Source organism: Phodopus roborovskii, unplaced genomic scaffold, assembly GCF_943737965.1.
Source record: "Phodopus roborovskii unplaced genomic scaffold, PHOROB, whole genome shotgun sequence".
NCBI classification, from domain to species: Eukaryota; Metazoa; Chordata; class Mammalia; order Rodentia; family Cricetidae; genus Phodopus; species Phodopus roborovskii.
The window spans coordinates 19,781,566-19,794,346 of NW_026126485.1; the positions used below are offsets into that span (position 1 = coordinate 19,781,566).

At 36.8% G+C, this 12,781-nt stretch overlaps 1 protein-coding gene across 1 annotated transcript in view; it reads right to left on the minus strand.

Annotated features, from left to right (window-relative positions):
• Positions 1–12,781, minus strand: part of Vps35 (VPS35 retromer complex component) — a 30,453-nt gene that overhangs the window by 972 nt on the left and 16,700 nt on the right. Inside the window, exons 9-16 of the mRNA XM_051195028.1 lie at positions 11,515–11,611; positions 11,271–11,419; positions 8,978–9,185; positions 7,669–7,824; positions 5,996–6,118; positions 2,626–2,805; positions 1,741–1,980; positions 1,081–1,224 (exon numbers count right to left, since the gene is read on the minus strand). Of these exons, the coding sequence (XP_051050985.1) occupies positions 1,081–1,224; positions 1,741–1,980; positions 2,626–2,805; positions 5,996–6,118; positions 7,669–7,824; positions 8,978–9,185; positions 11,271–11,419; positions 11,515–11,611 (1,297 nt within the window). The remainder of the gene's footprint in view (positions 1–1,080; positions 1,225–1,740; positions 1,981–2,625; positions 2,806–5,995; positions 6,119–7,668; positions 7,825–8,977; positions 9,186–11,270; positions 11,420–11,514; positions 11,612–12,781) is intronic.

The window sequence follows — 12,781 nt, forward strand, 5'->3', positions numbered from 1 at the left end:
CAAATGTTGTGAGAAATATGTATTACTTTCATCAAATACCTTAGTAATTATGAAAAAGATATGAGGACATGATTCTAAATTTAAGCAACAACTATTAGCTATTCATTAAGGACAAAATAAGAATTTTAAAAACTCAAAGGACTTTGCGAACATATCCCCCATGGAGGGATAACTGCCTTAATATAGAGACAGGAGAGAAGCCCTAGTCCCTACTTCACAGGACCTGTCAGATCTACATGACCCCAACTGGATGGCATTCCCCTACATATGGAATTGGGGTGGGGGGATGGGAGGGGAGGGTGTTTAGAGTGCATGTGAGAGGGCAGAGAGGGTAAAAGGGAGGGGAAGAGGGAGGGAGGGCGGGAGGGAGGGGGAACTGGGATCGACATGTAAAATAATAAATTTAAAAAAATGCTTTGACTCCAAAAATTTAAGTTGAAGGACAAGTTACTGGGGAAATGGATTTCTATTTTTGTTTCCACAGAAAATGAAAAGATGTGGATTCCTTCCAGACTAATGTGGTTTGATCATGCCAGACCCCCTGAAACAGAGTACAAGCTGATCCTACATTCAAAACAGCTGGACAAAACAGCCCTACAGACTACAGCCAGGATATCTGAATCTTCTTCGAATCCCCCAAGACGGCGCCCCTTCCGGCGCAGGAAGTAGTTTGGAAAGAACGACGCCCAAATTCCCAAATATTACATAAAAATGTTTGTTTTCATTTAATTGGACTTTGTTATATAAAATTAAAATAAAAAAAATAATTTTAAAAACTCAAAATACAGAGTAACATAAACCAGCAAAAGAACAAGAAACAAAATTGTATTTAACATAAAACCTTAATGAATACTATAATGCTACAAATAGACAATGCCTTAGGAATGACTCTGAATGCTACATGATGACAAATCAAGCCTACATGTTGGTGAAATTTGGTATTTTTTTTAACTTGCACAGTATGCAGACAGAAAAGGATTCTGGAGAATGGAAGAAGGTTGTAGGTAACTAAGCAAAGTCAAATTTTCACAAATTAAACAAAGTATCAAATCAACAGAAAGAGAGAACTATTTTACTTACCGCATCATTTTCTTTCTCATAGAAATAGATATATCTGTTCAGAATCTCTATAAAGAGCTGAACTTGTAGCGAGGGGTCCATGCACTGATTTGCTATTTTTAGAGCCTTCTTTAGGCACTCCATGACCCGTTTGCCTCCATGAAGCTAAAATAAAGGGCAGGAAAATATGGAATGGATTAATGAATGAGAATGGTCCCACTTTCTCACCTTAAAATGCTATAAGGCTTTTTAATACTGTAATTGGACACAACAAAATGAAACCCTAAAACAAAGCAGACAACTGTATTTAAAAACAGAACTGGTACCGGGTATGAAGGCACATACCTAACTTTAACTACATCATTCAGGAGGCAGAGGCAGGTAGATGGGTATCTGTGAGTTCATGTCCAGCCTGTTTACAGAGTAAGTTCCAGAACACCCAAAGCTACATACAGGGATCCCCATCTCAAAACAAACAAATCAAAACAAGTAACTGTAAACAAGTCACTGTAACCATATACTTAAAGTAGACTCTAGCACAGGGCGAGATGCTAACATCACTACCCATTCATTTCCTCTAATGAAGCAAGCACCCAGTTTCACTTCCTAAGCACATGGCCAAGTGACCAAGCAATCCCTGTTACCAATTCTATCTCCTGTAACAGCCAAGAGAAACCTTACCTCCTCCCCGTTTTTGTCTGTGTTTCGGCCAGACCAAAAGAGATGTGCGCATGTGCTCACAGCTCGGCCTTGATCTGGTTTCTTCAGAAGTTTTGATGCAGCAAGTGCACACTGAGTTCTCAAAGGCTCATGATTCTCTTCACTGAAGCACTTCATCCTCTCAAAAGTACCGATAATCAAGGTGATAGCAGCCAGCTGTGCTTTAGAATCACTGATTTCATCTTCATACAGAGAAAATGCCTGGCAGACAAGGACAGAATATTCAGGAGCCATCCATCAACAGGATTTCCCAAAGTTCTTCAGAACAAACCCACTCTGTGCGATGATCTAAGGACATTCACATCATTGCACACTGTACTTTCCAGGGAAGAGGCATAAGCTGCAGCCAGATGGAAGGCTGCTAACAAGTTACTAAGAAGCTTATCCCAACTTTGTTGAGCTCAGACTTGTCAACTGAACTAAACTAACCACACAAACTTTTGTTCATGAAACACTTTGTCCACTACCTGCTGGTAAATCTTAGGTTTCTTTTGTCCCAGCAACTCAATACTTTGCTTCTTTATATGTGACTATCACACAGAAGGATTTCTACATGGCCAACTAGTGATAATTACATACTAAAAGATAAGAGTACCAGGCATGGATGAGCACACTTTTAATCCCAGAATTTAGGAGGCGGAGGCAAGTGGATCTATTTCTCTGAGTTCCAGATCATCCTGGTCTACAGAGAGAGAGCCTGTCCAAAAGAAAAAAAAAGTAAACCAGGAACATCAACTGCATTACCTCAAAAAAAAAAAAAAAAAAAAAAAAAAAAAAAAACCCAGACTGAACAGTGACTGAACTCAACAAACTGGACCAGACAACCCATGGAGGAAGACAGCTCACCTGGGACATAAATTCATACGCTACTGTTTCATGATTTTCAAAGCCAATTTCTCCAGCAGCTAATGCCCCTTGAAGAAAAAGTCTCAGAGGTAATTCAGCCAGCTCAGCTTTGATCAAAGCACTAATAGTCTGGTGAGCGAATGAAAAAATCTTCTGGCATTTCTTTTCCCACTTGTCATCCTAAAACAGGAAAAACAATTGAGTTCAAGATTAATTTGTTCATTTATGGAACACACAAGTAAACCAAGCAGGATGTCTCCTTAAAAACTAAACCCGTATCTAAAGCTGCTGCTTCTGAATTTTTGAGATCTAGTATCTATTTTCTAACCAGAAAAGAAACACATCCCTATGTTGAGGAAATACATGAATAATTTTAGAAAATAAAACCATCCCTGCTAACACAGTTGCTAATGTCTTCCTGTCCAATTTTTCTATGTAAATATAATGGAGATACATGTGTAGTTTTGTGTTCTGTTTGCTTTAAAGCAGATCACTGAAAAAGTTAAAATTTGGTTCATACTACAAATAATTTATATACAACTTCTTAACAAGTTTCCTCATAATACTAAATCATTTTATATTATTTTAACAAGAAATTATTTCATCAACTCATTTATAGTCTAAATTGGTTATACTGTTCCCCTTTAGAAAGCACCTGTAAAAACGTACTGAATGATCAGTATACACAAAGCTTTAAGATCTTAATATGTGCCCAGTGCTGTGAAGAAAGTTACAAACACTTGCCACACAAGCCAGACAACCTGAGCTTGACACTGAACCCTTGCAAGGTCCTTTGCCACTCCACACGTACACCACAAATGAGGGTTCCCCAACCCATCACACTAACAATAATAAAAAAATAACTAAGTTTTTAAAAAAAGGTCACTGATTATTTCCTTAATGTAAAATCTTACAAGAGAAATTAATGTATTTTTAACACTATAGTTTAGTAAAAATATAGTAATTCACATTTCTACCACTGTTAGATTACATTCTCAATATACCATTGCCATTGCTGAAAATTATTGTTCTTTTCCCTTTGCTAATTTAATTTCTAGAAAAGTTGTAAACACCAGTGTTTATACCATCCAAACTTTTGTAAAATCATTGGGCTCTTTTTACTTTTAAAGGGTGACAGTAAGACTTGTTACAAGGATTAAATGCAAAAATCCAAGTATATAATACTTGTTACAATATAAATACTAAGTGCTGTTTCAGGAGGGTGTCTCAAATCCTTGTTTTCTCTTTTTCATTTTTGTTGGCCCCCCAATTTTTCATCTGATAATTACTGACAACTTCAGATTAGACACATGAGGTCATGAGTATTTATCTTTCAGTAACTGGTTTATTTTACTCTGCATACTGTCTTCCAGGACCACCTATCTTGTCGCAAATGGCAGGGTTTCTTTTATTTTAGAGCCAAATAATGTTACAGTATATGTATACACACATATGTATGTACACACAAATTGTATTGTTATTATTCATCATTGATGTGTTTAACCATTCATGGCCGCTATAAGTAATGGTGCAATGAACATGGAGTGTAGATCACTCTTCAAGAAAAGCTGATTCCCGTCAGGCAGTGGTGGCACACACCTTTAATGTGCTCTACCACCCTGCTACCACCTTACCGCTTTCTACAGTGGCTGTACTAAACTGAGACGCTAACAGTGTTCCCTTTCATTACACCATGATGTTTTTTTGTTTGTACTTGGGTTCTTTGTCCATTATTTATTTGTTGTTTTGGAGACAGGGTTAAATTCTATAGCCCAGGCTGGCACTCCTCACCCATTTTTAGATCAAGTGATTTTATTTTCTTGTTACTGAACTGAGTTCCTTATTTTGTTTTATGGGGTGTTTTTAAGATTTATTTTTATTTTATGTGTGCTTTGCTTCCATGTATGTTAAGTACATTACGTGCATGCTTGGTGCTCATGGAAGTCAGAAGGGGGAGTCAGATAACTCAAAACTAGAGTTAAAGATACTTATAAGCCACCATTTGGGCGCTAGAAATCAAATCCAGGTCCTCTGCCAAGGGCAACAAGCACCCTTAACCATTGAGCCATCTCTCCAGTTCAGGGTTCCTTATTTTGGATTTAGCCCCTTATCAAATGTATAGTTTGCAAATTTTTGTTCCCATTCTATACACTATCTCATTACACTATTTTTTCCTTTGCTATGCAAACTTTTTAGTTTTAGACAACTAACTTGTCTTTTTTTTTTTTGCTTTTGTTGACTATGCTTTTAGTACTCTCACTGCAAAAAGAAAAAAAAAAAATCACAAGAACAAGGTTTGGCTTCTTAGACCATTTTGAGCTCTCTGTGTGTGTGTGTGTGTGTGTGATACAAGATAAAGATCTAATTTCATTCTGTTAAAGTGGACATTTAGTTTTCCAATCCCCAATTATTAATGACTCCTTTCCCCCTTGTTTTTCTGACATGGTGATAACAATTAAGCTGATCCACTAGCTGGGCCATGGTGGTGCACACCTTTAATCCCAGTGTTCTGGAGACAGAGTCAGGCAGATTTCTGAGTTAGAGGTCAGCCTGGTCTACAGAGAGAAACTTTATCTTCAAAGAACCAAAACCAAACCAAAAAAACCAATACACTTGGTTTTCTGGATCACTCCTTAGTTCTATTAGTCTGTTTAGATGTATTTCTATTAGTACTATACCATTTTGAACATTACAGCTTCAAAATATGGCCACTTTTATTGTTATAGTGATAAATACCTAGTCATAAATACTGGAAAATAGAATAGAAACTATCTTAACAAAAACCCGGCATGCAAGCAGATAAGAGTATTAAAGAAAAAAATTTGTTTTAGAAATTATTTTAAAAAATATGGTTTACTGAGTTTTATTCCTTAATGTAATCCTGGGTGTTCACCTTTCATGTATATGAGAGACTGAGGTGTTTTTTTTTTTTTTTTTTTTTTTTTTTTAATTATGCCACTGAAGTCAAGCAATGACTGCTTTAGGAAGAAAAAAACCACAGGGAAGTTGTACATAATTACTAATATTATAAAACTGCAGGTTTGTTGAGATGTGATTATGCAACACTGGACCTATCTATCACTAGGCACAGTTAACCTGATTTAGAACCTAAGAAGAAGTTTTAGCATCAATTTGAATCGAGTGAGTCAGATAATTGTTAGTGCTGTTATATAACTCCTCAGCTAGTGTCTGGTTCATCAGTGTCAGCTAGGAACTCATAGCAAAGGGTAATGAATGAATCAGGCATTCCTAAGTGGGATCTGATATCAATATTACTTATTTTTGTGTGTGCTTGAGCTTTTCTACAACTCAGAAGATAAAGTAAAGAAAATAGAAAAAAATGTAATGACATATTTCAAAGTAAACCTACCACTTGAGAATTCTCTTTGTATCGAAAAGCCAGCTGGTAAGCTGCAAATACCAAAGGTGGCAGTGTGAAGCGAATCCGTTGATTTCCACCAGCTCCAAAATGTTTTCGGGCTGTATTCAAAATCTAACAAAGAAAAAAAAATTAAAAATATTTCCACACTAGGATCAGTTGTTTACAAATGTTACCATTTTGTGACAGACCAGCAGTAGTAGAGGTACACACTTTCTACATTAACCACCCTAAAAATACTAACCCATTTTATATACTGGAAGCTTACACAGGTTGTATAACTAACTTAGGTAACTAGCCAAAAGCAGATATACATGTTATTCTCATATACATGTGTATAAACTACACTTTGTTAATAAAGAATGCAGACTGATAGAGCAAGTCCGACTTACATGTAAAGGTAGATCCTAGTACTCTCTACTCTTTATTGCTGCTATGTAGCAATCGGCTGAAACATTCCATTCTGGAGGGAAGTTTCTAAGATTCAGGAGGTAAATAATCTTACAAGTTCCATATAGCTGAAACTTAGAAAACTAACAAAGGCCCCTCCCCAAGGTTGTGGAAGTAAACCACGCTGGTAGAGGAGACTGACCAGCAGGGCTGCCAATCTGCATGCTGCCTGCAAGCTTGCAGAGCTCCAGTACTGCAGTTCTGATGGGTTGTCATCAGCACTGGAGCAGGACCGTTGAGACAGTCCTGTTTCTGTAGAGTATTTCCACCCTCCCCCAATACTCCTATAAGTAATCCCAATAAACTCACTAGTTGGCCAAATTGGACACTGGTAGAATCATTATTTGGGCCTCTTATCTGTTCCCTATAGAACTGAATAGTTGTCTGAGTTGCATCTCCCAGGGGGAAATGTCATATAACAATAGCCTTCCTCTTAGCCCAATTTTCACTTGAAAAATAGGGTAGCATACTCCTACAACTGTTCAAAAGATTAAATAACACAGTTTCAATTGTGTCATCAACACCTTGCACAACGTTATGTGCTCAGAAAGTATTGGCTGCTATGGGAATAAAACAGTAATGGGGTGTGTGGGGATGTGTGTATTTGTGTGTGCATTACCAGTAATAGAAGAATCACTCTTAAAAGCCCAGGCCCTAAACTGCTCATAGCTCCAGGAAGCCACCTATTTGGGGGCTACAGAAGCAAAGCAGCTGCCTCAGATATCCTGTGGTTGCAGAAAGCAATAACAGAACCTACAGCCTCATAAAATAGGTTATCTACGGAAAAGAACTGACTTCCCCATTCTGCCTTCCCTATCCTTAGCTTAAAAAAATCCCAGCTTAAGGCATTTTCCTGAACTCTTACTAAATCACTGCTTATGCCCCATTAAATGGCCAGAATTAGAGAAACCACCTTCCTGGCATTAAATAAAGCCTGTTCTACCTGCTGGAGATTGTCTAACAATTGGCAACATAACTAAGATCCCAGCACTCAGGAAGCTAAGGCAGAAGGATCATGATTTGGAGGTCAACTTAGCTACACAGAGAAGTAAATAAAACTAAGTAAATATATTTTTTTTAAATTCCATAGAATCCATGAACTTTAACTCGGTAGCAAGTTTTTCAATACCTTAAACTAAGACCAAAAAAGGGCATTAAGGCATATTAGACCCTTCTCTGCTGATGAAAGGTTATAGATGTGAGATAGCTCATACCAAGTACTGCTGATCAGGATCATCAGACCGTAGAAGATGAATGAATCTGCCAACGAGGCTCTGTTCATCAGCAAAATCTTCTGGATCAGGGTCTTCCACAGGTTGATCTGGCTGATCTTGAATCAACGTGGACACCAAATTCATTATGGAATCTACCTGCAACATGGGAAATAGAAAATAGTGTAAAACCACCAACAAAAAGGTAACAGTTTCTCAAGTATATATAATCTTTGAAATAGTATCAGTAAAACAATTCAGTTTTTTGTAAGAAGTTGGCATGAACAGTAGCACCCAGCTGTAAACCCTTTAAACTAAAGTAACAACCAGCTTAGCCCATTGGCACAACAATGAAATGAATGCAATGGGAATAATCAACAGCTTTCTACTTGGACTTAAGGTTTGTTGACAGAGTGGAATTCATGCCTGGTACTATAAACATAACAAAGAACCAAATGATTAGGAAGTAAGAGGCCCTAGGGACGAATCTACCACTATTATTTTCCTAAATGGATATAGTATCAAATTGCCTTCTAAATACTTATCCTTATAGGTTATTATAGCTCTTACTCCCTCATTAAAGGCATTTCTTTTTGCAGTGGTTAACAGTTAATACAAACTGAAAGGGTAGAAAATAAATGACTATGGAGTGTTAAGCCCTAAACAGGATATCTATATCACACCTCCTCCCTTACAAGACTCAGGGAACATTGAAGAAAGTTTGTAAGAACAGAGATCAAGGAAAGACTGCTGCAAAATAACATCTTCTCACAGCAGCTGTGACTGCTTACACAAGATCATGTTAGCTAGCATCCATCCTGGATAGGAAGGAGGCTCCCAAGCATCAATCCCTAGTTGAGGAGCTATCAGCAAATGCTGGCTGCTGAAGGAGGGACAGTCACTTTCTTTGGGTATGGTCACTGGTAGGTTGCTCATACTTTAACAGATGCCACCCATGCATACACAGGCAGTAGTAGTTGAACTCAGTGAGTTTTTAAAAAATGAAGACATAAAATTGGGAGGAAGTAGAGGTTGTTCCAGAGGCATTGAAAAGAAATAGGTCAATGTATTCATTTATGGATGAAAGTCTGAAAAGAGATATGCCAAATGCTAATAAACTATGGTTATTCTCCTTTTGGTGAAATCAATTAATAATTCTATTTATATCTCCAATCTTTTAACTTCTATAACAAATAAGCTATTTATGGTTTTTATTATTACATTACCTTTCCCAGTTAGTATCTAAGGCTCAATGTCTAAGACCCCACAACCACATCCTCTATTTCCCTAAAACATCATGCTGTATTCTTACCTGGTCCTGAGAGACGATTTCTGTGTTATAATCCAGAACATTACTAAGCACATAACAGCTCATGCTCTTTCTGGACTCGTAGTCAAAGTACTCAAAGAGTGGGTGAAAATGTTTTAGTTTTAAGACTGTTAAGACATTGTTGTAAGTATCAACAGGTATCTTCAAAAGTCTGGTAAGTTCCTTTGAAACTGCACTACTGGTAGCAATACTACAAAGAGAAAACAGCAACCCTTCTATGAATAATATTGATCTTGTATACAGACACACAGCATTTGTTTCACATATTAAACAAAAAAGCTTCATTTAACCAGGCAGTGGTGGTGCATGCCTTTAATCCCAATACTCTGGAGGAAGAGGCAAGTGGATGATCTCTGTGAGTTTGAAGCCAACCTGTTCTACAGAGTGAGTTCCAGGACACTTAGAAACCCTGTCTCAAAAAACCAAAACCAAGCAAACAAACAATAACTTCATTTACACATTAAAAGAAATAGGCCCAGTGAATTGAGAAAAAGAGCAATACATTCAATCTCTTCTATTTCACAATGACCTCCTCTCAAGATAAATACAGCCAGGACTGGTGGCCTTGTAATTCTAGCACTCAGGAGGATAATGGAAGTTCTAAACTAGTCTGTACTACACAGCAAGATTCCATCTTAAAACAAAAAACTGAAAACAAATCAAAAAGAGGATAAAGATGCCTATTTAAGCACATACACTTCTTTATCCACTACAGTTCTATTGATAATACTTTCCAATTTATGAACAGGAATTGGTGTAGAGACAATTAAGGTAATTGCTACAATTTGGTATTTCTCAGAAAATTGTTTTAAGTGATACTATGGTTCCTCAGATAACCAACAAGCATTATGCATTCATGCGGAAAGTAAATAGGAGAAAAATCCATGCAAAAGCCATCCAGAAGAAAGATCTGCATGTGATGACTATGGGAGAACAAGCTGAATTTAAAGTAGCATCCTGCAAAGACACATTCTCTAGAAGCTGCTTTGCAAGACCGTTAGACACTGGGATTTCCAGTTCTTTTACTAACTGTTACTTTAAAGCTCATCTTCTGGGGGCAGTGGGAATAAAGACACATCACTTAATTTTCCCTCAAACTTAATTGTTAAAGATCTGTACTGTTTTTTAGTTCATAAGAATAAAGGAATAACTAAAAGACAAAACATAATGGGGGAGGGGGTAAAAAGGAAATAAACTTTCCTGATGTGACTGAACCAAATGGATGGAAAAAAGAAAAGATAAAAATAGTACATTAACACCTCAAAATTATAAATGACTTAGAGAAGGAAGGACACCTAAAATTGTCCAAAGTAGCCCCTGCAGGTCTAGGACAGTATGACTGAGGAAGCAGCAAGCAGGAAACCATTCTTTCCCTAACAGTGTCAAAAACAAAGCTTATTGTTATACTTCAAATATATACTTATTTCTTTAATTTTTCAGCTTAAATTTACATATGCCCTTGTTTCTCACAATTTAATCATCTGCAGGAAACCTTTTTCTTTGGGAGGCTAAAATATTATTTCCCTACTAGTTTAAAATCTGGCTCATTCCTGAGGTTAAAGAGATAGCTCAACAGGTAAGACCACTAGCTGCTCTTAAAGAAGACCCACGTTCAGTCCCCAACATCCACATGGTGCCTCATAAATGTCTGTAACTTGAGTTTCAGGGAAATCCAACCCCCTCTCTTCTGGCCTCTGCAGGCACCTGGTACACACATGGTACACATACATATACTAAGGTAAAATATTTATACACATAGAATAAAACAATAAAGACAAAACAAAAAAAAAAAACTAGCTCATTCAAATATAGGAAGGATCTGAATTGGAGGCACTGAACTTTGAAGACTTTGGACTATAAGGCCACTACTTCACTACAGTATACAACCAAGTAAGCAGCTAGCAAAACTTCCTACCCCGTTTAGCATCACACATGACAATCTCAGCACATACTTCAAACAAGACAAATGCTAACATTGTGAAGAATAACTGAGAAAAAAACAAAACAACAAACAAACAAACAAACAAACAAAAAACCCAAAAAAGCAAATCCAAGACAAAAAATGTGCCAAGAATTTTTTCGAAGTTGTAATGTTAGTGTAGACAAGGCTCAGTGGGTAAAGGCAGTTGCCACCAAGCTTCCCAACCCATGTTCTACCCACAGAACCCACCCGGAAGAAGAGAAAAGCAACTACAGCAAGTTTTTCTGACTTCCATAAATGTGTTTTTTCTATCCCTCCCCAACAACAAATAAATTCAGTTTAATTTTGACTTACTGTTCAAGATTAAGCTTATTGAATATCTCCACTGTTGTTTCTAGAACTTTATCAACATAGTCCACACGATCAGGGTAACATTTCATAGCAAGATTAATGAGAGAGACTTGTAAAGATACAACATCCTCTGATGGCATGTCTTGTCTGGACTGTAATGTTTAGAAAATTATATAATTTAAACAATTACAAAAATACCAATAGAGAAGTTTCAAAGTTGAGAACTTAGAGAAAATGCTACACAAACCTGTATTACTGTAGCCACCTGTTGTGAAAATATGTCAAAGAGTTTAATCTCAGCTGGAATCCCAGGTCCATCTTCACGATGAGCAAATAAAGCTAATCTAAAACAACAAAAACAACTTTAAAGATACAGGGGTCTAAGCAGTGAGATCATTTTTTCTTTATTCCTTTTCTGTATTTTCTATTTCTATAAAAACATAAGATTTTTTTAAAACAAGAGCTACAATGTATGAGTCATTTTTTTCAATTCCTTCTTAACTAAAATTTTATTAATGATGCCTATACCACTGGCAGTCTTATGTTTACTTATCTACTTTATATAGTACAGCCTAGCCTAGAATTAATGGTACTCCTGCCTCTACATGCATGTACTACCACACCCAGATTAAATAAATGATCTTTAGGGCTATAGAGATGGCTCAGTGGTGAGAGTTCTCACTGTTCTTATAGAGAACCCAAGTTCAGTCCCCAGCACCTACATGAAACCACTAGAAATAATAAAGTTAACTTTCATAACCTACATTATAAACTATTCAAAATTATAGATATTATATTACCTGTCAAGGTCAGAACTGCATCTACATTTTCTTATGCAGAAAAAAAAAAAAAAAAAAAAAAGATTGGGATTGCTAAAGGACATCACTCCTACAGAGGAAAATATGGTTAGCCAGCTTTAAGAGTGGGCCCAGTAAGCAAGCATATATGCTATTTGGGACAATCTGGAGACTTCCGCTATATTAATTCTTAGATTGTAATTAGATAGCTTAAAAACATAACAAAAACTGGGTGGTGGCCTCTGCTCTCGAAAGACAGAGGCAGGCAGACCTCTAGTTTCAGGACAACTATAGCTACATAGAGAAACCCTGTTTTGAAAAACTAAACAAGAAAATGTTCACTGAAATAAATCTTTGATGTTACGTCTGGTTCCATAATATATGCCCACAAGCAATGTATTATCAGGTGGCAGGGCTAACAGGCAGTCATTCATTACAGACATTATCAAAAGTCAAGTTATACATACACACACATTTTTTAAAAAAGGTTTTATTTTAAAATCTAGGTATAGGTGTGTTTCTGTATGTGGGACTATGCACTTGTAAATGCAAGTATCTATGAAATCCAAAGGGAGTGTTAGGTGCCCTAGAACTGAAGTCACAGACAATTGTTGAGTCACCCAGTGTAGGTGATGGGAACTGAACTCAGGTCATCTTCAAGAGTAGTATGTGCTCTTAACTGCTGGTCTATCCCCAATTTTGATATTTCTTTATCAA